The sequence below is a fragment of the Clupea harengus genome, chromosome 18, assembly GCF_900700415.2.
Source record: "Clupea harengus chromosome 18, Ch_v2.0.2, whole genome shotgun sequence".
Taxonomy (NCBI): Eukaryota; Metazoa; Chordata; class Actinopteri; order Clupeiformes; family Clupeidae; genus Clupea; species Clupea harengus.
Window position 1 is genome coordinate 25,224,325 of NC_045169.1, and position 26,344 is coordinate 25,250,668.

General features: G+C 40.2%; 1 protein-coding gene across 1 annotated transcript; it reads left to right on the top strand.

Annotated features, from left to right (window-relative positions):
• Window positions 1-15,039: 15,039 nt before the first annotated feature.
• On the top strand, window positions 15,040-20,295 carry LOC105896011 (Fc receptor-like protein 5; the record flags this gene model as incomplete). Its single annotated transcript, XM_042710397.1, has 13 exons — window positions 15,040-15,079; window positions 15,180-15,413; window positions 15,530-15,713; window positions 16,928-17,049; window positions 17,284-17,571; window positions 17,695-17,961; window positions 18,086-18,152; window positions 18,196-18,356; window positions 18,589-18,849; window positions 19,099-19,237; window positions 19,269-19,432; window positions 19,539-19,811; window positions 20,057-20,295. Coding segments are annotated over exons 1-13 (2,439 nt in total), but the record flags the coding sequence as incomplete, so codon positions are not given.
• Window positions 20,296-26,344: the final 6,049 nt, after the last annotated feature.

Consider the following 26,344-nt stretch of genomic DNA (forward strand, 5'->3'; position numbering starts at 1 on the left):
AACTAACATGTCTGTTCCAGTGGAGCACTAAAACATGATCAAGTGATTTCCTTCTCCTTAAATAACCACAACATCTTACTTTTGAATACATCTCAACATTTCATCACAACATCACAACAGTTTCATTATTCAAGGCATTCATGATATTGTGATAAATTGTGATGTCAACAAACTCTACACCAATGTAAATAGTGATCCATAATGTTTGAAATGCAACTATCAGTTATCAGAGAGAATTGATAACTAAACTGATCAGAGATAACTGATTTGTCACAGTACATGTCCAACTCACTGAGATAATTGATACCTAAACTGATCAGAGATAACTGATTTGTCACAGTACATGTCCAACTCACTGAGATAATTGATACCTAAACTGATCAGAGATAACTGAAAAAAAAGTGTTTACAGATCAGCATGAAGCAAACAGTCAAAGACACAATCCAGAGTTCAGCATGAAGCAAACAGTCAAAGACACAATCCAGAGTTCATGAAGAAGCAAACAGTCAAAGACACAATCCAGAGATCAGCATGAAGCAAACAGTCAAACACACAATCCAGAGTTCATGAAGAAGCAAACAGTCAAAGACACAATCCAGAGATCATGAAGAAGCAAACAGTCAAAGACACAATCCAGAGATCATGAAGAAGCAAACAGTCAAAGACACAATCCAGAGATCAGCATGAAGCAAACAGTCAAACACACAATCCAGAGTTCATGAAGAAGCAAACAGTCAAACACACAATCCAGAGTTCACGAAGAAGCAAACAGTCAAAGACACAATCCACAGTTCATGAAGGAAACAGTCAAAGACACAATCCAGAGTTCATGACAAAGCTGTGCTGTAGATGCTTTCATAATGGAAACAGAAAGAACCTTAATTATGTCCTTAATTAACTGTCATCCAGTTTCTGTCTGAGATCCTTTAAGTTCCCAACTAACTAGAAGTAGGTGTAGAACACAGGGTATACTGATACAAAATATAGATTTTCAGCCAATGAAAGACTTTCAGACTCTAATCTGAAATCTCCAGTTTCTCAAGACCCTTTGAGTAGTACAGAGGAAATGTCTACATCTATGTCTACTACAGGTCTCAATGAGGTGAATAGACCAACCTCGCTGAAGGGGCATGTAATCAGACTGGTCCCCCTCCCTCTCAGTGGATTGTACCTGGCCCTGGTCTAAACTCTGATTGGTGCTCTGCTGTTGCTGGCCACTAGAGGGAGACAAAGATCCATAATACGGTGAACACAGTCAGGGAAAAAGTGCTTTTAAAAGTTATAGTTTTATCAAAACTAATATCTGTGCAAAATGAACCACGGATAGGGGGTGGGAGAACTCACGGTAATGTGCTGGAAAGAAGAACAACTGTAATGGGAAAAAGAACGTACGGTTTACAAACTTTAGGAAGAATGTGTATGTTATAAACGTGGGACATTGATGAATATGCACTACCTTTGATCTTTCTGGAGCGCCACAGCAGCACGGACAGAGCGGTGAGAATAAAGGCCAGGCCTAGTCCCACGCCTAGTCCCACTCCTATCCCCACAGCAGCACAGACAGAGCGGTGAGAATAAAGGCCAGGCCTAGTCCCACTCCTATCCCCACAGCAGCACAGACAGAGCGGTGAGAATAAAGGCCAGGCCTAGTCCCACGCCTAGTCCCACTCCTATCCCTACTGCAAGCACTGGAGAGGAGCGTGAGCCTTTCAAGAATGAGGGGAAATTAACACTGACGTCATTTACATTATAACAGACACACACACACACACACACACACACCCACACACACGCACACACACACACACACACACACACTGCAAACACACACACACACACACACAAGCACGCACACACACACACACATACACACAGACAAACACGCACACACACGCACACACACACACAGACACAAACACACACACACACACATATACACTGCAAACACACACGCTTTCCAGGATCACATCACCAGCTGGACACAAACACACACACAGCATTCATTCAGCACACACACACACACACACACAGACACACACACACAGTCACACACAGTCACACACACAGCATTCATTCATATGAGGGGCCGTCTAGGACATAACTATTGAGACACTCTCACACCCACTACTGAGACACTCTCACACATACTAATGAAACACTCTTACATTCACTACTGAAATGCTCTCACACTCACTACTGAAACACTCACACATACATACAGACTCTGTAAACCTATGCACGCTCATATATAAAACCTTATACATACTCGTCTGAAACACTTACACATACATATGAGAAACACACACGCATACATACATACCTCTGTGTCATATACACATACATATGAAATGCTTACATGCATACAAGTGAAACATTTATACGTATCTATCTGAAACACTCATGCATGCACTTATGAAAATGCAGTATATATATATATATATCGTCGAACACTTATACATTCATATCTGAATCTCTTGCATATGATTACAAAGATAGAAAAAGTTTAGATACATGTGCAAGTGTTTCACATATATTTGTATAAATGTTTCAAATGTGTATGTATACGTTTTTCAGTTATATGTATGTATGCTCTTACATGAGGATGTGCAAGCGTTTCACATGTATTCATTCAAGTAATTTCAGTAGTGACCGTGAGAGCGTTTCAATAGTGAGTGTAAGAGCGTTTTAATAGTGAGTGTAAGAGCGTTTCAATAGTGAGTGTAAGAGCGTTTCAGTAGTATGTATGAATGAAATTTCAAGGTCAAGGTCGTCAGTTATGTCAGTTGCACCTTACGTCTAGATATAGTTTTCAGTCCCACTACGTTGGCTATCTGGAAAGCATTGTAGGAAGCACCTGGATGATCCTCGAAGTAGGAAAGTATTCCTTCAAACACATTATATTCACATCTTGCTCTTTGACTGAATGTCTCTAACTCTCCTTCATTCATGTTTTCTTTGTATTTTCTCTCTCCATCTCTATATCACTCTCTTTCTGTAATGATATTGTTCATTCTATCTTCTCTCTCTATTTCTCTATCTTGTACTGTATATCTCTCTATTGTCTCTAGCACAATGACAGGAAGTGAGATATTGTGGCTTTGGCTTTTGGTTTCCTGTACGTGCTGTGAGCTGTGTGTAGAAAGGTCACACAGACCATCTGCTGTAGAGTAGATGAGCAGAGGGGAGCACTTGCAGTGGAAATACACTACATCATAATAATAATTATAAGTAAATATGATTCATATATTTACACAGTGGAAATACACTACAACATAATAATAATGTTATTATACGTAAGTAAATACGATTCATATAAGTTACACTGTGACTTTGAACTGTACAGGAAATCTATGTATGGATCATGACCAAACATTTAATACCTTTAAACTGCAGACTGTTCCTTTGGTCCTTAAGGCCTTGTTCACTATTCACCACCACTGGTACACTACTCTGATCCATCACTGCTCATACTAAAATAAAGAGGAGGCATTCTTCTATTAAATACAGCAAGCTTGTTTATCTCCAACTCTAACAGTTGATACTTAAGACAAGGCAACTTAAAACGACAACACTCAAACCACACCAGGGGTATGTCATGAGAAAAGCCAGTACTGTGCTCTTTTGAAGTTCACACTTGTGCCACCCCTTGTTTTTTAACTCTGGGGCTTTTGGCAAAACACAGCAGCTCTCAAACGGTCTCTTCTCTCTGCTTCCTCCTTCACAGAAGCAGGCTTGTACAAAATATAACAAAACACACAAAAATAACATTGATAAACTACAGTAAAACTCCACACCAGAATGCATGTTTTCATTATTGCTGTTTTGTTGTCATGAAAACAGATGTGTTTCTCAGAGGATCTGGAAGTGACTTACCAGTGGTGTATAATAAAAGTGGCAACAAGCAGAAGACTTTGATTAGAAGGCCAGTCAGGGGAAGCCCATCTGCCTCTGTCTGACATGAGGGATTCAGGCCTCCTCTTCTCCACCCCAACCACACAGAAGACAAACACCTTCCTTTCAGCAGAGCTGTAGAAGTATGAATCTATCCACTGATATAGTGACATATTCACAAATCATCTGTTGATAGAGTCTGATATGATCACCTGCATGTATAAATGTTATGACAGTACAGGGTACCTCTAGTACCTCTAGTGCAATGCAACCCTCACTAATAACTCTCAAGCACTTCCTCTGTCATTCACATTCATGGGTATTTGTGATTTCTCCTCTTTCAGGTAATTCTTCTGCATGGCTTCTAGAGATTAAAATAAATTAACTTTTAGAGGCTGACACTCACTTAAGAAAACAAGGGATAGTTCGTTAATTAATAAATATGAGATCACTGCCTCTCTCTCTCTTTCTGTACAACTTCAATCCTCCTATGTTCTGTCTGTGTGCGTGGGGGCGGGGTGTGAGGGTGAGGGGGTGTGGTCTGTCTCTTGTGCGTCTCTTTTTCTTGCATCACACTCAAAGATCTCAATCACTCAGTAACTGGAAGGCACACAGTATGGAGCTCTCTCCTCTAGGCCTGCTGTTCGGTGAGTTATGCCTGTTTGTGTGTGGTTCCGGATGTTTCTCTGTACTTGGCTCTGTATGAGTGTGCATATGTAGGCCTAGTTAGACTACATTATATGTTTCTTCTCTGAACATCTCACAGTCTTACAGTGTGACGTCAGGCATATGCTTATAATCAAACAACAGTTATGTACATGGACAGTACACAAACAATAGTGTACATATTATTTAAAAAAAAAGTATTACCCTCTTCTTTAGCGTGTGACTCTAATGCGGAAAGGTCAGAAAGAATGCATATCTGTAGTGTTTTGGATTTTAAAGTAGTCCACTGCAGACATAACTTTCTACAGTCTCTAAAGGTGTGAGCACAAACACCTGTGGATGTGCCTGCATTTGGATGTGTGCATGCATATGTTCTTTTGAGTGTCTGTGCTGTAAAGAAAGTCTATGAAAGTGCAATAATTCATTGTAGGAAAATGTGCCTGTTTCTTTCTTTCTTTCACTGAAATGTTACCCTTTTATACAAATGCTCTTTTATACATTGCCTCAAGGTCTTTTGGCTTATTTCTGCATGTCATATATTTGATCACAGTGATTACTGTAAGTGGAATCTGATTGTTGAATGCTGTAATAATATGCATGTGAGTCTTCCAGTGCTAATATTAGGATTCTAACACAAAGACAGGAAGAATGTTTTCAACCACAAGTCACATGTCTGCAAACGTTATGATTTATTTCATGTCTGGACGCCTGTTAGAAATGCTGTTTCTGTCTTTTGCTGTACGTATCTGTGTCATGCCTGTACAAAGGCAAGTTGCTATCAGACATGAAACTCAATATGACTAAAGTGACTGGCCATACTGGTCAAGAAACACTAACATGTAGGAATCACCAAACATTCTGCTGTTGACTACAACTCTTTATGCTGAATTGATAAATAACTTTAGACATTCATAAACAGTGACTACATGCAATACATGTATAGCACAGAGATGAGCGGTGAAAGTCCTGCTACTGTGTCCCTGATGGAGATAGATGAGTGCCTTGTGTGAGAGTGTTGTTTTAGAACAGCACACCCTAGTGGTGAGAAATAATACATGGTTAGTTGAATGGACAGTCAGGCTTAGTTGTTGCTGCTATCACTTGCCTGTAGTTGTTCTGCTCTTGGACTTTGTTTATATCATATTCTCAAAACTATCACTAGAAGAAGGAAGTGGTTTATGTGAGTTGCATTCTAAGCATGGACATATGGGAAATGTATGATATCAAAATGCACAGTTCTTACATTTAGTGTTATTTTCAAGTGTAAGCACAGAGCTTTCTCTTTCTCTCTGCTAGCGTGTGTGTTCATGTGTGACGGTACGCATGGCGACCGTCACGCCAGTGCCTGCACCGTGTGTGTGTTATGTTTGTTATCCCTGTCTGCATATACTTTCTTAAATCTTGGTTAACCGGCTCATTCATCATTTAGTCATTTAGCAGACGCTTTTATCCAAAGCGACTTACATATGTGCGACTTACAATGTATACACACTTTTCATTTTCACTGATGGCACACTGCACATCAGGGGGGTATTCGTCGTAGCTCGCTAAGCGGTTTAGCGAGCTAATTTTCAGGCTAAAATAAAAAACGCCCCTCTTTTTGGTTCGTGGAAGCAACTTTCGATAAATCACCATAGTTACATATCAATTAGCACTAACCTGCTCCAGGGCAGGCTAACTTAAGTGTAGCTGGATAAGCGTGCCACACCCCCGGAAAAAGGAGGGATCCCACTGACCAAGGACTGATATTAGAGTTAGATTAGCGGAGGGAGAGAGTTCTTTGCGATCGCCAAGATCCATTATTCTTGTATGAGCGCTACCGATTCAGACGACAAGGAATCATTAATTTACAAGACCTTCTGGAGTCATTTATTGCAAACACCACAGTCGAACATTGACTGTCTTGCGCTTTTTTGCGAGTGGTACATTTTTGTAGTGTCGGCGATGCGGAGAACAAAGCACTCATAATTATATGAGTGTTATTAGTACACCATTGCATATCATTATTGTAGAAAATGATTAAGGTGGACTCATGATAAGAATAGAGAGAAATACAGACAATATATTTTCACTGCTTCAATTTATTGCATTTGTTATTAATACATTTAGTCATTTAACAGACGCTTTTATTCAAAGCGACTTCCAAGGAAATGTAAAACTTCATCGAGAAAGGAGGTGAGGGGATTTGAACTAGCAACCAAGCAAATTCAAACCGGTAGAGGAAACCTCTGTCCCAGTGGACACTTGCCGTCAGGTATTCATACATAGATATCACCCTATAAACATCCCAACACACCTTGCTCTCACAGCGGTGGTGGTGTTGAATTTTGCCATGATTATGGTCTTGTATTCTTCATAAGCGTTCATGTTCATCTCCTACTCGCCAGCGGAGAAAAAAGAGCCCTTTTCTTTGAGTTTAGAACCATTATACCGTTAGAAAATCATGGTTTTGGTGATCGACCTTTCCTGCCTTTTGAAGTAGGACGTGCACGCGCAAATGCCATGATAACTTTAGCCTGGTTGAAATTAACCACATGATTAGGATGCGGATCAGCCGTTAACGAACCGATATTTGCTGTTCTCAATCAGCTCGCTAATCTTAACAGGCTAAAAGGCCAATTGATTAACTTAAATCCTACGACGAACGTACCCCAGGAGCAATTAGGGGTTCAGTGTTTTGCTCAAGGATGCTTCGACAGGGAATCAAACTAGCAACCTTCTGATTACTAAACGACTTCTCTACCACTGTACCACTGTACCACATCTAAACTTCCGTGACTTGCGCTTGCTTTCTACAATCATTACACCTCTACAGTTTAAATAACCACATCATACAATGTCTTATGTTAAATGTTCCGTTTATTTAGTTTAAATAGCATACATCATATGTCATATTCCATACCGTTTGTCTACCGTTGTTTAGTGTCTCGTTGTTCGTTTGTTTTGGTGAATATACCGCGATTATGCGCAAGTTTTAAAAGGGCACATAACTTCCGGGTTGGCCGAATTAGGTTTATTAATGTTGGCTGATATTTTATGTGTCGGCTGTGCCGTCACCAAGCCGTGGTATGCATAAGGTTATGCTACCCTGTATACTCTTTCCCCGCTGTGTGGGATTTTGATTTGTGGCTGATATGAGCCAAATGTGTTTACCTGCCTGACACCCCTGAAGTTTAAATGTTGGAATGGTCCAATTGAAGGGAGTGCCATGGCCTATTTATACAAGAAGATCCTTTGTGTCGGGAGAGTTGCCGTTTCATAGAGACGTAAGTCTTTGGACTAGATAATGTGGTCCTTTTATCTATGAAAAGTCGACTTTTATTGTGCTTATTTGTAGGTGTCTATTATGCCCATTTATTTTCATTATTGGAACGTGCTGCTTTGTATTTATTATTTGCATTGTTTTACCGCCTTATTGGCCTTATTTTGGGGAAATAAAAACCTCATCTTTAATATCTTTAACCTCCTGAGTCCTCCTATGAGTTTACCATCTAGCTCAAGACTGTCAAGCTATCCCTACCTTTAACATCATGTGTGCCTCTGTAAACATTTTTTGTGTGACTGAGTGAGTGGTTCTTGGTTCATGTAGGTGTTGTATCAGAACTTGAAAACACAGTAATGTAGCTGATAACATTACTATTGAGAGGAAGAAGATACAAATTTTGCAGGATGCAGTTTATACTGTAGATGCTTGTAGAAAAGAACAGAGACATGCAAATTGATTTTTTTCCAAATCAGTCGAATGTAAGGGCTGCAATAGAATGCATGTGGGTAAATAATGATGTCCAATTTCAATGATTGTTATGGTTATAATCACTGGCACCCCTAATATTACATAAAATATACTCACTGCATACCCTAGCAGTAGCACGAGGCAGGCAGTTTTGTTTTGAACTGTTTTTGTTTTGCAACTGTCTAGTAGAAGGCCTCAGTCACAGTACGGGCCATAAGTGGGGTGTTAGTCAGAGAGGACAAGACAGAAGACAAAAGATACCTTAATTGACTAACTTGGCACTCTTGCCAAGCGAACAATAATCATCTTAGCTCGCACTCTTGCAGACCAATTGATGGAATATAATTTATACCATATATTGAAGATTCAGTCTTAGGTTTTAGTCAGTCAAGATCCAGGTGTTAATCGTATACAGTGGTGGCCAACCAAGGGAGACAAAGCCTGAACGTCCACTCATAGTTTCACCTCAGACTCGTCTGCTTATTCCTTGAGGAACAGTCTGTTAAATACACCGATATTCAAGGGGTGTTACCGTCTATTCAAATGGGCCATGGGTGCAGGGCTCTTTGGTTCGACCTGGGGGGGAAGGTGAGAGTCTAATATCACACCTCACTCCCCAGGTCAGCCCAAGGTATATTCACCCAGGACAACGTTCTTGAGTGTGTGTACCATAAATGAGAAACCTGCAGGGCCCCTGGTCATAATAGTGTGTTCACTAAACCTCAGCCACTGATGAAAGGTTTCAAATCTTAAGCTCCTAGCATTAACTTTTGAATTGCAAAATGAGTCTATTGGATCCCCCTGTATTTGTCTATGTTGTCTGTGTTCATTGTACATATTCAGCTTCAATTTGTGCTCTATGAACAGCATGCCTTTGGTCAGAAATGTTTGAGAATTGGCATTGATAGAAGAGATGTTAAAACTACTAAGTGTAATTCAAGTGCTCTCTGAAGTGTGTGTGTGTGTGCATGTTGGCACCTGTAAACATATGTGTGTGGCTGAGTAAGTAAGAGAAAGAACGTTTCTGTAGACATATTTTCTAATAAAGAGCTAAAGTGCAACAGCAGCTTAATTGATGTTGTGAGATGATGGCGTGGGTGGATAATCTCTTATGAATTGATCATGGCTTTATAATGTATCTTGTAATGTAATGCAATATATTTGTAAGGCACAATTCACTGAATGATTAAATCCAGAAAATGGATATTTGCTGTTTTTGGTTACAGTTGAACTAATTGCCACATGCTGCATTCCTTTAGTATCTGGTTGATTGCTTCAGCCTTACCCCCATTGTCCATTGTCACAGAGTGAACCCCAAGAGGTTTGGGATTTCCAAGTATGTGCAAATGTATATGAATGTAACATATTCATGTTTGATCTTGAACTGATCCTTTTGATGTTGGCAGCCGTCTGATCATGGCTTCATTGCAATCTGAAGTACCTGTCATATCTGTATAGTGTGACTAGCCCATTGTAACCTCTGCCTGGGCATTCCCAGAAGACCAGGGTTAGTGGGGGTAGAATGTTGTCTTAGGGCATCAGGGGCAGAATGTGGCCTTAAGGGATTGGCTGGTGGTAAAACACCAGTTTTACCCAGATGACCAGGGTCAGTGGGGGGGAGAATATTGTCTGGTGGCAAACGCATAACAAGGGGTCTTGAGGTACAATTCAATTCAATTCAATTTTATTTATATAGCGCCATAACAATACAATTGTCTCTAGGTGCTTTACAGAGCCCAGAGCCTGAAACCCCCTTAGTGCAAGCACAATTGCAACACGGGCAAGAAAAAACTCCCTGTTAGTCAGGAAGGAACCTTAAGCAGAACCACGGCATCCGGTGGTAAATACATAATACAGACAAGACCAGTTTAGTGGGTATACACTGTGCTCATAGGGTTACTGTTACAGGGGTAAGGGGAGTAGGAACAGAGAAACATGTCGATGGTGGCAATAATATATATTGTATATAAATGCTAGCATAGGGTATGAGGTAGAGTAAGTGTACGGCGGTGCAGTGGCGGTGGGTGCAATTGGCCGAGGGTTTCTGCAGGTAGACCGGGTGGAGAGACTACAGCAGCGTCCCATAGCGAAGATGGTCTAGATTAGGAGAGAAAGAAAAAGAACAGAGTGAGTGGGTTATTATAGGCATTAGCAATGTGATAAGAAAGGAGAGGGAGAGGGAGAGAGAGAGAGAGGCTGCCTGGCTGGGTGTATGGGAATTTTATTTAGTATTTAGTTGGCTGGTGACAGTCGCAAAACGCGCCGTGTGCTGGACCCGGGATCTGTTGCACTCCTTCACGGTACAACATACGCGGTCTGTAGCCCAGTTTTGTTGATTAGGGGGCTATTGCATGTGTTTAGATGTGTTTAGTTATGCTGGCATTTAGCATTTAGTTTGGTTTGGCATTTAGTTTGGTTTGGCATTGGTTATGTTTAGTTATGCTGGCATTTAGCAATTAGTTTGGTTTGGTACTTATGGAGATTTTAGTCATAAGTTTTGTTAGGGTTGCAGGGTACAACATACGCTGTCTGTAGCCCAGTGTTATACATTTTTATTTTTAATTCTTGTGTGTTCAGATATGTCTAGTTATGCTTGCTGACTGGCTGGCCCAGCAGGTGATGGGTTTGTTGACGCAATTACTTGTGGCTATAGGATGCACTAAAGAGGAATGTCTTTAGTCTCGATTTGAATATAGGTAGGGTGTCTGCATCTCGGATGGAGGCAGGGAGATTACAACACCAAGCACTTTAGACTGTTTGTGTTTCTCTCTCGCTCTCTCTTTCTACTTCTTCTTTTCCTCCTGCTGTTTCTCCTCTCCTGTCTTTGAGCATGGGGATCCTCTCTTCCCCTGCTCTCTTATTCTATCGTTCAGTCTGTGTGTCTCTCCTTCCCCATTTCTCTCATTCATTCATTTCAGGTTTGGTAATTTATCTCAGGTTATGTTATTTTATATCTCATCCATCCAGGGTTATCAGGTTTATTTGGTCATTAAGTGTATTTGGTCTAATCGTCATTCAATCTGTTTATTCACTTGCTACTATTTACAGTTGTACTTATTCATTTGGGTTTTATATCTGTTACGATCTGGCTCGTGAGCTGCAACATAAATGTAAGACATTCCACAGACTATAAAAAATAGGGGTTTATTTAAAGAACACAAAAATAAGCATGAAATAGTGAATGCAAGCACCAGCATTAAACGCTTGGTGGGAATGCAATGCCCCCTTCTGAAGGCCAACAGCTTCTCAGGTGTGGACAATGAGGGACATTATGCCCATGCACCACCCAAAGACTGTTGCACTGCCAGAGGGGTGTAACACATCACATTCAGTTTGACTGATACGTATAACATTTAAGCTTTCCGTGCCATTACACCTAACAATTGGCTTCTATACTGCTTGTTAATATTTTAGGTCATTTAGTAATTGAATTAAGGCAGAGTAGTTGTATTTTCCACAGTATTTACCACTCTAATGGTTTCTACTCTCCCATAAGGTCGAGACAAGTATAAACCTTCCCGTCTGGTGTTTTCCAACGTTTGTAATATCTTGGCTGCGCTTACAAAATGCATTTAGGTTTCCTTTCTTAGTGTCAGAAAGTATAGCTGATGAAATCACTATTCAGAGGAAGAAGATGCACATTTGTCTGGTTTCAGTATATACGTAGATACTTGTAGAAAAAAGGAACAAAGGCCTCCAAATCAATCCCAGATCAGTGGTATGTAAAGGTGGTATGTAAGGGCTGCAACAGATTACACGTAGGGAAATAATGATGTGTAATTTAAATTAAGCTCCTATCTTTAGCTTCAATGGCAAATTAAGTCTATTGGATCCTCCTGTATTTGTCTATGTTATCTATGTTCACTGTACATATACAGCTTCAATCTGTGCTCTATGAACAGCATGCCTTTGGTCAGAAATGTGTGAGTCATTGGCACTGACAGATGAGATGGTGAAACACAAAGGAAGGAGATGCTGTATGACTGCACTTTGCACCCATTTATGGTCACTTGGCTTTGTCTTGGAACAGACATTTGGCTTTTGACTCGAAGTTGTAGAGTATGTGATGATTGTGCTTACATGGATCTGTGTATGGAATGAGGATCTCTCTGTGTCTTTGTTTTCCAGTGCTGAGCTTGTATTCCTACTCTGGACATGCTGAAGGTGAGATTCATTCATGTTAGTAAATTGCTTTCAAGATTCACACATTACAATAAGGATGTATTCGCAGATAGTAAGAGATGTAAAATGCTTTTTTTTAGTCGTTTGCTTTGCAAAATAACACCCTATTCTTTTAACCCTCCTATTACGTTCAAATTTTACTCACATCTATTATCCTTGGGGTCAATTTTTACCCAAGTTTATGTGTCAGGTACTTTAGTTTTGTTTGTTGACTACCTAAATAGCCCTTAAACATAAAACAATACGCCCACCCATCTCCCTTATATATCCAGAATACATGTTACGCGACTATGGAGAAATATGCAGATCACCAAAAAATCTCACTGATTTACCTCAAATTGGAAATAGATATCCTTCTGGTGTTTTATGACTTCATATTATTTCTAAGTACATATTGTTGTTCTCTATAACATTTGGCGTAAAAAACTATTTCTGTTATCAAGAATAGTAACAATGTGATGAAAAAAGTTGATATTTCTTACAGTCTGAATTGACCCCAAACAACACCTATGCGTAAAGCATGTGTACAGGACATTGAAAACATATCATCATGTTAATTTTGTGTTTACCCAGTTGTCCCCATTAAATTAGGAACAGTCATTAAATATGAAGCAAAAACAATTATGTAAATCATTTATTTAGAGACGTTAAACATTGAATGGGTTCAAATTGACCCCAAACATAATAGGAGGGTTAAGTCCATCAACTCTTACACATTCTTGATGGATGTGGCATACTTTATCACTTGAAGGTAGAGAAAAATGTCACAATCTCTTTAAATCATACTGACCAATGATGTAGTTTCCTGACCTCTGTGTAAGAGTTGTAGATTGGTTTTAGTCTCTGGCCTCCTGTCCATCCAACTGATTAGTTATTATTATTAGAGATAACTCTTTGCCCCTGACACATGTAGACTGCAAAGCCAGTTTATGGGGAACAGACTCTGTATCAGTCTCTCATCAGAGAGACATCTGAATTATTTCCAGTGTGACTGACTGTAGATCCACTTAGTGCTGTTGTCACTTGGGAGGGTGATACTTTTAAATGTAAACACTCACCATTTGTCTGCAAACACATCAGACTATGCAGTGTGTGTATATGCAAGTTAGCGTCTGTCTTGTACAACAAATGTTATCAACTCCCTGGATCGCTTCTGTTAATTACTCTGCTCTCCGAGTCCTTTGCATTACTTACAACACTTATAAAGAAACATCCTAGTAAGACCACAGATTAGTAATTTTTTAGGTTGATTTTTGGTTGACGACATCCTATCCTTAGACCAATCCACATTAAACTTGGCGTGATTGTAGCCCAACATGGCTGATAAGGAATATAAGGTTTGTGTCCTTAAGCGGGCGTGTCCCTTCCTGCTTCCGCCCACTGAAGTGGGGTAGGCTCAAAGCGCTTTTTGGGAAATAGCTCGACAGCCATTTAACCCAAAATTACGAAATCTTTATGGCAAGTTGGCCTCTAGCAATTACAGGCCCCTGGCTCATTATGACTCATATGTGGAATAGCATCACCTGGTGAGTAATGTTTAAAAAAAAAACCTAGCCCCTTCACTAGCTAATATATTGTGATGTAAAGGTTCAAACTTCACAGAATTTAACACCCTGCATCACTCCCTCATTCTACCAAGTAGGCTGGAATTCCTTTGTATCTTATACCAGCAATTAGATACGAGCAATTTTTCATTGCCCTTTCCAAAAGAGAAGCAGGACAGGATTTCTGTTATCATAAATACAGTAGCTCCCAGGACTCCCAAACCCTGACTCAAAGAAAGACGTCCCCTCCCTCCAGGACCACCTTAATTTCCTTCTGCCAATCGATTCATCCCTTAAGGCCCATCTTCCATTGCACACAGCGTCTTCAGCCCAGGGGTTAAATTCAGCTCCTGGTCCAGCTCAGTGTTCAGGTCATGTGGTTCCTCTTGGTCCATCTCAGTACTCAGGTCCTGTGGTTCCTCACTGCATCACTCCTGGTCCAGCTCAGTGCTCAGGTCCTGTGGTTCCTCACTGCATCACTCCAGCCCCTAATCTAAACGTTCCCCGTGTGCAGCAGCCCACAGCTAACATTCCTGGAATTTAATACCTTTCCGGAATTCTGGAAGTGACTGAATCGCTATTCCCTTTCCCCCTCCACTCCCAATTCCAAATTAAAACACCAGAGATTCATGTCCAAGCACACTGATTTCACTGTTACAACCATGTTTTAGTGGGTTAACCTGCCCTACTTCAAGCTTCAATCCCGCCATACATCCCTGCGTGACAGATGTTCATGAACCAGTTTGGTTCTTATTAAACAGAGCAAAGAGAAGTAGCCTCTTAAGTGACAGTATGATTCAAAGTGAACTTTTACCAAATTAGCAGGACAAGAAACAGCAGGCCTACAGCAGGGGAAAAGCTGAGGCAACAAAAAAAACACAATAGTAGTCAGTCAGTCCAGGATAGTACAGAGAAGAGCAAGACAATAATTACAGTCAACTGGCTTTGGTCAGTAAAAAACATGAGTTATGCTAATGTGTGTGCTGTTTATTTTAAACACACATTTCAACAATACTTTGTTAAATGCCAACACCGTTAGAAAAAGTGATCCCTTTGGCTGAAGGTACATTGTCATCTACTGTAGTGTACAGATCTAGTCTGTTTCAGATGTTTCATGTTTTGGTTTTATTGTATCCTGATTGAGGTGTTGTCTGTTGTTCCAGAGAGACCCAAAGCTGTCCTGAGTCTGAGCCCCAGCTGGACTCCAGTATTCAGTGGAGAGACCGTCACTCTCACATGCAGCATACAGGGAGAGTCCACATCAGACTGGATCTACAGCTGGTTTAAAGGACAGCAGCAGGTTTACCCACGACATCAAGACTGGAGTAACAGCAATGAATATAGACTTCAGTCTGTACAGGAGGACAGCAGTGTGGTCTACGGCTGCAGAGGAAGACGTAAGAGCCACTTGTATTGGACAGACACCAGTGATGGGATTAGACTGACTGTGACAGGTAGAACACTTTGGTCATATATTGTAATATAATATTGCCCCCCCTGAGAATTTTTTCAGGAGCTGATGATGTGTTTTCAGAGAGACCCAAGGCTGCTGTGACTCTGACACCTGCCAGTAGAAACATATTCAGAGGAGAGTCTGTTACCCTCAGGTGTGAGATCCCAGAGTGGACAGACACAGACTGGGACTACAGCTGGTATTTAAAGAGAATCTCAAACTCTCATGTAGCCTCCAGTCAGGAGTAGGGATGGGTATCGTTTGGTTTTTATCCGATACCGGTACATAACCGATACTTTTAAAACGATACCGGTGCCTAAACGGTGCCGGAACCGATACTTTTATAAAAAATAAAAAAAAATTTACGATTGACGACATTTAAGAAAGGCTTTATTGCCAAATATATGAACTGTTTAAAGTAGATCATATATATAAATAAATACAAAACACCTTTTAACTTAAAACTTAAATAATATATGAACTGTTAACAAAAGTTTAGACTATACTTAAATAAATACAAATAAATACAAAACACACACACACTCTGTACACACACTACAGCTTCAATACTTCAGCAATTCTTTTGTTCAATTCAATTTTTTTTCTTCAAATTGAACAATATATTAACTGTTTAAAGTATATTATAAATATAAATACATACAAAACACTTGGCTTCAAACTTTTTAACTTCAAACTATGAACATTATATTAACTGTAAACAACAGTTTATAGTATACTTAAATAAATATAAATAAATACAAAAAAACAGCTTCAAACTTCTTTTGCAAAAATATGAGCATATTTGCCTTTGGAGTCAAAAATGTATTATTTTGTTTGCATTTATTTCATGAAATTTCACCATTTTATGATTTGTTTATACCTATCTTTTCTATCTTGTTTATAGTTAATCTTGTTACTTGAACACACTGAGTACGAGAAAATGTGTACTGCCCCTTTAAGAGACTACCGTAGGTTAAGTATAGCTGTCATCTCCGTTTATTTTTCAGTCTTCGGTTGCTGATCTGCCGTTGACTCTTTGCCTTCTCTCCACTCTTTTCACGCAATTGTTTTGTTGCATTTGCTGCACGTCGCGATGTTTGAATATTTTGGTGCGAAATACAGCCACACTTTTGACCGTTTACCTTTCGGTATTTTCTCTGTTAAAAGGTTGATGGCTAGTTCTGTTTGTGCTTGCTCTGTGAACTGCTGCATGCTCTTCACTGTCATAAGACTGTTGCTATGAAAACACCAATGAGCGTGAGCGACACAGGACAAAGTTTACATTGGGAGCTGGGGCAGTTTTACATGTGCCCCGCGGAATCTGCCTAGCAACCGTTTTCAATTGGCTCAGGCACCGAAATGAAGCACCGAAATCTGCGTTGCATTTCGGTCCGGGTAGGTACCGGTTGTATTAGAACCGGTTCCATATTGGTACCGGTTCTCGGTACCCAACCCTAGTCAGGAGTACAGAATCAGTTCTGCTGCTGATGGAGACTCTGGTGAATACACCTGCAGAGGGAGACAGAGAGCCACCACACAGAGTTCACAGACCAGTGATGGGATTAGACTGACTGTCTCAGGTAAAAAAATGAATTTTATGCAGTTTTTGTGTGGGCTGTTTGTGCTGTTTATTTAATGTTTATTTCAACCACACACTTTAGAAATTCTTTGTTAAATGCCAACATCGTGAGGTGCACTGATCCCTTTGGCTGGAGGTATATTGTCATCTACTGTAGAGTAAAGGCCTAGTCTGTTTCAGATGTTTTGGTTTTGGTTTTAGTGTATCCTGATTGAGGTGTTGTCTGTTGTTCCAGAGAGACCCAAAGCTGTCCTGAGTCTGAGCCCCAGCTGGACTCCAGTATTCAGTGGAGAGACCGTCACTCTCACATGCAGCATACAGGGAGAGTCCACATCAGACTGGATCTACAGATGGTTTAAAGGACAGCAGCAGGTTTACCCACATCAAGGCTGGAGATACAGCAATGGATTAAGACTTCAGTCTCTACAGGAGGACCAGAGTGGGGACTACAGCTGCAGAGGAAGGAGAACAGAAGATGCAAAGGATTCTCATCAGAGTGATGATGTAACTCTGACTGTTTCAAGTGAGTTTCTCCTCTGAGTCCCATTTACAATGTTTTGTCAATGTCAGGTATGCATTTATTTATATTCTTTTTTGTAATGTCAGACTGGTAAACAAGGATGTGTTAATCTCTATGTGTTCTCAGCCCGACCCACAGCTACATTAACAGTAGAGCCCCGGAGTCCTGTGTTCACTGGAGAGACGGTCACTCTGAAGTGTGTGATAGAGTCTCTCAGTGGCTGGGTGTATATATGGTATAAAGACAGGGATAACAAGGTTGTGTTTGAGGGAGACACATTTACTCTAAAAGAAGTTACTGAATCACATAACAGCAAGTACTGGTGCAAGGGAGAGAGAAAAGAAAGACCCACATCATCTCAAATCAGCGGTGAAACAACTGTTAAAGTTCAAGGTAAACTTGAAATTAGATTAGTTGTTATTATTCTGTGTGTGTGTGTGTGTGTGAGAGAGAGAGAGAGATAAACTGTCTCACTATGTTTAGATGTGTTTGACAATGACTGTTTCATTCTCTTCAGCATCAAAGCCCAAACTCACATTAAATCCAGGCCACCAGCTCCTCACAGGAGACTCAGACTCTGACATGTGAGTTGGGTGTTTCCTCTGGTTTGGTGTTCTACTGGTATAGAGACACACAGACCTCTGATCCTGTGGTCCAGACTGATGGAAACTCCTACAGCATCATCTCTGTTCAAGTCTCTGATGGAGGACAGTACTGGTGCAGAGCTGGGAGAGGAGACCCAGTCTATCACACACAGTACAGTGATGAAGTTGAGATAAAGGTTACAGGTTAGTTTGGTTTATTACAAGGATATATGGAGAACAAAAAATGCCTGACTGTATACTTAAACTCAGTGTCGTATAATGTATATGATTCACTGTATTTTACGATATTCATGCGTGTAATGTACAGAATGTTTGAAATTTAGGATGGATTTTTGTATGTTTAAGGTCCAGTGGTTACCTTTTTTATCAAATAACACATACAAAATTAATCAGAATATGAATTCTTCTTTGACAGAAAGACCAGAAGCTACTGTTTCCTTTAAATCAAGCTGGACAGAGTTCTTCAGTGGAGAAAAGGTCTCTCTCAGATGTGACATAAAGAGTGGGGAGAGCAGTGACTGGGAGTACAGCTGGTTTAGGGATGGAGTCTATAAGCCTGAAAAGGAACATGAAATCAATCCATCCCAAAGTGGTAACTATACTTGTAAAGGACAAAGGAAACGTGATAAAACAGAATCAGAAGAAAGTGTTGCTGTTGGTATTACAGTTTCTTCAGGTCAGTATGTGATTATTTAAATTTTAATTTACAGTCCACATTACATGTCTCTTTAATTGACTCATGTTGAAAATGTTTCATTACACTGGATATGTTCATAAGACTAGTATTTTAAAGAATACTGCAGATGTTTAAAAACTAAAGACATTTCGACACATGTCCTGCTATATCATCTGTAGCTATATCATATCTGAGGGCTATACCTGTGGAAGCTGTTACATTTTGCAACTTTCTATTCTTCTTAAACAGAGAAAGCCCAGGCAGTTCTGGGTTCCCTTTCACAGATGTGGCTGACTGAAGGAGACTCAGTGACTCTGAGCTGTGAGGTTAGAGGCTCCACTACAGGCTGGAGATTCCACTGGTACAAGACTGCCCCCTACAGTCCTGGGTTGTTATATGTGTTTACATGAGAGCAGGAGATATTCTTTACAGCTGGTCTCAGACAGCATCAGTGGAGCTGGAGGCTCCTACACTCTCAGCCCAGCTGCTCTTAGACACACAGGGGTTTATGTGTGCAGAGCAGAGAGAGGAGAGCCAGCCTATCACACAGAGTTCAGCCAACCTCAGCCACTCTGGGTCACAGGTGAGATAAACACTCTATGTGTAGAACCAGGTATCCAGTTTCAGGAATGCAGAGTGTCTCTTGGGGACTTTTATTTCTACCTGTTTGTTTTTACTGTTTGTCTCAGGCGTGTCTCCTCCAGCTTCTGTGATCATCCACTCAAACTGGACCCAGATCTTTACATACGAGTCTCTCTCACTGAGCTGTGGGGTTCAGGGCAACTCTACTGGACTGAGGTGGTTCACAGGCAGAGGAGGGGAATCAAAGTGTCCCACTGACTGGAGATCAGAAACAGGATCCACCTGCACCATCAGATCAGCAGCATCATCAGACAGTGGAGTGTACTGGTGTCAGTCTGAGTCTGGAGAGCAGAGTAATCCTGTCAACATCACAGTGCACAGTGAGTGCAATCAGGCATCATCTGATAATGTCTGCACATGCGTAGTATTGCTTGTTTCCGAATAATAAATTCTGTTAATTCAAATATAATTTAACTGATTACTATTTCCACCTGGTGGTTCGGCACTAAAGGAAATTGTTCATAATTTTTCAGGACCCTTGTGAATCATCTGAAATATGAAACTTTGAGTGCTGTTGGTAGGCTTACTATGTTAATACATTAACCAACTGATCTTCTGTGTACAGCTGGTGATGTGATCCTGGAGAGTCCTGCCCATCCTGTGACTGAGGGAGATCCTCTGACCCTGCGCTGTAGATATCGCTATAAGCCATCAAACATCAGTGCTGACTTCTATAGAGATGGGACACTCCTCCAGACCTCCACCACAGGGGAGATGACCATCCCTGCAGTCTCAGAGTCACATGAAGGAGTCTATATGTGCAGGAACCCAGAGAAAGGAGAGTCACCAGAGAGCTGCGTCACAGTCAGAGGTTGGAAACTTTAGTAGATATGTATTGGTTTTCATCAATGGAATTCGATTTTCAGTAACAGTTATGTTGATGTGCGTTGTTGTGTTTGAAGTTTCAGATTCTAAGACCTCTAATTTGGTGGTAGCAGTGGGCGTAGTGGTGGGACTGCTTATAGCCTTTGCTCTGGTCATTTTACTAGTCCTGCTGTATCGCTCCCGCAAGGTCAAAGGTAAGAGAAGAGCAATCATTTAATCTGGAAATCATTTCAGTCATGCACCAGACAAATGTCATGTATCAAGTGCAAACAGACAGTTTTTAGTCAAAAATGAACACATGAGAACATTGGGCCTCATTCTCGAACATTTTCTGAAGTTTCTTCTTACGGACTTCGGAAAAACAACGTAAGAAAAAGACCTCTGCCGGATCGTGAACGCTTGAAAATGTGTTCCTACGCAGCAGAAGTGTTCTGAGCTGTGCTCCCCCGGAAGAGTTTTCTTAACTTGAAAGCGCGTTCTTGTGCACCTGGATTTGCATACATACACACCCCGCCAGCTCCTTATAAGGGCACGCAACCGTAGTGACGTGTGCAGTCGGAATCGACCGAATCTACACAAAAGCAACTCATAAATGAGTCATGTCAAAGCGGAAAGCGAGCACTCACAGTAAACGCAGATCTAACTTCAACAGTGCAGAGGTGGAGGGACTGTTGCAGGATGTCGATGTGTCCATTCTATTCCACTAGCTATATCAACGCGATTGAGTTTAGTGCTTATTTATTTATTCACTTACATTTTTGCAGTGCTCGTGTAGACCTTTTATTTATTGTTCACAATGCCTCGTAGAATCATGACTATAAATGTGAAACATAATTTCTCGTATTTATTATTATTATAATTATTTTAATCCAAGGATGTCTGTAGAGTTGATGTGATGTGATGTGATCACCAACCATTTCTCACAAATTCAGCCCTTAACACTTCTAACACGGAGAGCTTTCTTAAATGCGAGGGGCCATCTTGTGGTTTTTTAAGGAATCGCATTTGAGAAAACTCTGGCCGATTTACGCTTCTGAAAGTCTTCTGAAGTTCAGAACAAATCCCAGATGAGACAACTTTCATGAATGCCAAATGTTTTCCTAAATCCACCGGAAGTGGAGTTCAGAAGAAATTCCTTCTTAAATTCTTTTCAACTGCGTTCGAGGAAGTGGCCCATTGTGCCTCATTCTCGAACATTTTCTGAAGTGTATTCTTTAATGTTTTCTTACGGACTTCAGAAGACTAACGTAAGAAAAGATCTCCGCCTGATTCATGAGGCTGTGTAAGAACCCATGAAAATGGGTTCTTACACAGCCGAAGTGTCTGTGCTCCCCCGAATGAGGATTCTTAAATTGAACCGGCGTTCTCGCACACCTTGAATTGCATGCATATATGCTCCGCCATATGCAGCCGTAGATACGTGTGCAGTCAGAATCAACAGAATCCCAGCGAAAGCAACTCGAAAGCAATACAATCGACAGTCATGTCCAAGCGGAAAGCAAATACCAGTGGTGCACAGATCAGTAAACGCAGACCTAACTTCACCGGTGCAGAGGTGGAGGTACCGTCGCAGAATGTAGATGGGTCCATTCTATTCCACTATGGCTATATCCACACGATTGAGTTTAGTGCTTATTTATTTATTCACTTACATTTGCAGTGTTCGTGTAGTGCTTTTATTTATTATTTATCACAATGACTCGTAGAATCATGACTATAAATGTGAAATGTAATTGTTAATGATACAAATATTCTCGTATTTATTATTATTATTATTATTATTATAATTATTTAAATCCGTGAATACAATCACCAACGATTTCTCACAAACTCAGCCCTTAACTCTTCTAACACGGAGCGGCCTCGTGGGGCATCCGGTGTTTTTTTTATGAATTGCATTTAAGAAAACTTTACGACTGCTATTTCGCGTTCTGAAATTCTGGTCTAAGTTCAGAACGAATCCCAGATGAGAAAACTTTGATTAATGCCAAGTTTGTCCCTAAAACATCGTAAGTGGAGTTCAGAAGAAATTCCTTCTTAAATTCTTCCTAACTGCGTTCGAGAATGAGGCCCAATGACTTCTCAATCTAATCTCTAATCTCTCTCTCCTGAGATTCAGGTTCAGTCTCAGTGATACCGAACCCGTAAGTTTTTTTTTATTCACAATGTTACATTTTATAAATGGGTTGCTGAGACTTGTTTAGTGATTCATTAACCCTGATTTACTGACTAAGTCAGATTGTGTGGATTTGTATGGATTTTTCTTTTCCTAAACTTCCATTGTCTCCTCCCTTTTCAAAATGAATATAGGTGACTAGGGTTGGGTACCGAGAACCGGTACCAATATGGAACCGGTTCCAATACAACCGGTACCTACCCGGACCGAAATGCAACGCAGATTTCGGTGCTTCATTTCGGTGCCTGAGCCAATTGAACACGGTCGCTAGGCAGAGCGCCGTGGGGCACATGTAAAACTGCCCCAGCTCCCAATGTAAACTTTGTACTGTGTCTCTCACGCTCATTGGTGTTTTCATAGCAACAGTCTTATGACAGTGAAGAGCAGGCAGCATTTCACAGAGCAAGCACAAACAGAACTAGCCATCAACCTTTTAACAGAGAAAATACCGAAAGGTAAACGGTCAAAAGTGTGGCTGTATTTCGCACAAAAAGATTAAAACATCGCGACGTGCAGCAAATGCAACAAAACAATTGCGTGAAAACAGGGGAGAGAAGGCAAGAGTCAACGGCAGATCAGCAACCGAAGACTGAAAAATAAACGGAGATTACAACTAAACAACCTACGGTAGACTCTTAAAGGGGCAGTACACATTTTCTCGTACTCAGTGTGTTCAGTAACAAGATTAACTATAAACAAGATAGAAAAGATAGGTATAAACAAATCATAAAATGGTGAAATAAATGCAAACAAAATAATACATTTTTGACTCCAAAGGCAAATATGCTCATATTTTTGCAAAAGAAGTTTGAAGCTGTTTTTTTGTATTTATTTATTTATATTTATTTAAGTATACTATAAACTGTTGTTTACAATTAATATAATGTTCATTGTTTGAAGTTAAAAAGTTTGAAGCTGTAGTTGGAAGCCAAGTGTTTTGTATGTATTTATATTTATAATATACTTTAAAGTTTAAACAGTTAATATATTGTTCAATTTGAAGAAAAAAAATTTGCCTTGGTAATAAAAAAAAAGCCTTTCTTTAATGTCGTCAATCGTTGCTTTGTGCTTTAAAAAAAAAAAGTATCGGTTCAGGCACCGTTTAGGCACCGGTATCGTTTTAAAAGTATCGGTTTAGCACCGGTATCGGAAAAAAAGGTGGCAAGGTGACATGGTTCACATTGCCCAAGCAGACACTAATTTAGTCCCTTTATGTCAGTTTGTGTTGAGCTGATCTTGTTGCCTGTACTATAAATTGGCCTTTACACTGAATCAGAGAAGACAACTGAGACATCGATCTTTGACTTTCACAAGACATGTGTCTTAATCAAGCATGGCCAAAGTGCTCAGCACACCGTTCTGTCTCCCAAAGAGGCATGCAGATGCACACATGTGACATCATGTTTACAGTTTTGGGGAAAGTATTGTTTTTAAAATACAAAAATACTGAACACTCTACTACTTTGATACATATTACCGAACCATTTTCATGAGGCTAATCAAACACAAATGATACAATACTGTTTTGCATTTGTATTTTAAATACAGGTATCAGAAATATCAACCATCCATGCCAGAAGTAAACAAATTAGAAGATCTCGTTTTCCTTCTAGTGGTCAGCAGCAGAGCAACAGCCCCATTCTAACCTCCCACAGACAATTTGCAGGTAGGAGAATCCACACAGTGGTCAGTTTGTACATGTCTTATTCTGTGTTGGGTCATCTTTAATTGGGAATGTTTTCCAGAGGAAAGAAACTCACCATAAATGGAGTGGAGTTGGAGTGTCAATGTTTATCAGGATAAAAATTAAACGTAAACAAATAAATAATGACTAAAATATATAACATATGTATGTTTTCATTCTCCACTGGTTATGGCAGTAGTGTCTGTTATCGTCCCATGGCTCCCGTGGCAACCAGTTGCAATTTTAGAAGATATTAATAAAGCACAGTAAAGCAGAACTGCAAACAGAGGCTGAACTGATCTATTTTAGAATGTATATATATAAATATATATATAATCGAAGCTCAGTAAAGCAGAACTGCAAACAGAGACTGAACTGATTTATTTTAGGATATATATATATATAAATATATATAATCAGTGTGTGTGTTTTCATTGTACACTGGTCATGACAGGAGTGTACATGTGTGTGTGTTTTCATTGTACGCTGGTCATGACAGGAGTGTTTGGTGCCATCCCATGACTCCTGTGGCAACCAGTTGCAATTATAGGAGATATAGATCAAGCACAGTAAAGCAAAACTGAAAACAGGGGCAGAACTCATGTTTTGTATCTTTAACTAGGTGGAGCTGTGGCTGGAACCAGTGACGTGGTCTACGCCCAGATTGAGCTGAAGAAGATGGATGCAGAGAGGAAAAAGAAAGAAGGTCTGTTTGTGAAACATACGCTTTGTGCTTGGTAAAGAAAGCTGATTGATATTTTGCGAGGGAGACAGCAGCATAGATACAGTAAGCCATCTGTTGTGTGATTATGCCGGTTTTTGTTTTGTTTTTAAACTTGTGCAGGTGCAACAAAGTCAGACACCCTGTATTCACTCCTGAAGCCAGTGAAGAAACCAGGTATAATTAATAGCATTATTTGAGTTTAATGTCTGAGCCAGTGCAGAAACCAGGTATAATTAAAAGCATTATTTGAGTTTAATGTGTGAGCCAGTGAAGAAACCAGGTATAATTAATAGCATTATTTGAGTTTAATGTCTGAGCCAGTGCAATGTGATCTTCACTGTTCCCATCAACAGCTCACATGTTCATTACTGAATTCCACATCAGGATTTGTTCTGGTTTGTTTCTTGTGTGTCATCATCACAACTTTTTTTCTCCAAAAGTAGACACTGGGGGCCTCATTTACTAACATTGCGACCGCAGCTTAATCTGCGCTTTTGCCAAACCGCATATAACGCACGGTATTTTTCCGTGGTATTTAGAACCTCGTCGTAATCAGCGCCTAACACCGCCCATTAGTGTTATTTAGCGCTCCGCTAAAATAGGGAAGAAAGAGCCTGCGTGTTCCTGCCACCATGGATGATGAATTAGAATTAGAGCTTTTGGTTCACGAGGTTACAGCAAACTAACCCGGGTAAATATAGAAACTCATAAATATTTCTCCGTTTAGCCCTTCCGTCCACACTAAAAGTTGTGATCACTTTGAATTCAAGACTGTCTTTTATTGGTGAGCTGATTTGGGGAAATTAATCTTTTCAGCGAACATTGAGTTTCTGGGTTGCTATGGTTACCCCCAGGGTGCCTGTGCAGTTTCATATTAACGAGTTTATGTTCACAAGTTCATATTCACACATATTAGTTAATCACACACAGGCAACTGCAAACTGTTAAGATGGTTCCCTAAGCTAGAGATAGCTAGGATACTTAATAGTCAGGTTAACTGCTCCATAGAATCCCGATAAATAGTCTTGTAGGAATACACAACACCCCCTACTTTAAAACGGCATATTCCACCATGCTTTTCAAAAACGCTGCTCTAGGCGGATACATTTGAAAACTGGAGTTGTAGCCTGGACAGGGGAAACTGAAGTTTTCAGACGTTTGGTTGCCATGGCACTGGGGGTAGCTTGCGCTCGAGAGGCTATAACGTCAAAATAAACATGGAAGGTGAAATGAATATGCTGCTCTGTCTCTACAATTTACTTACCGGTAGTTTAGTTAGTGTACTTCGAGTACAAGTACTTTTCCTGAATAGATACGCGTTACTCCTACGCAGAAGGTGTGCACTGTACTCGGTGTGCTTGAACTATAAGTGAAAATACGGTTTAAACCATGCAATGGGACAGTTTGTATATGCCTATATTAAATTATATATATATAAAAAAAA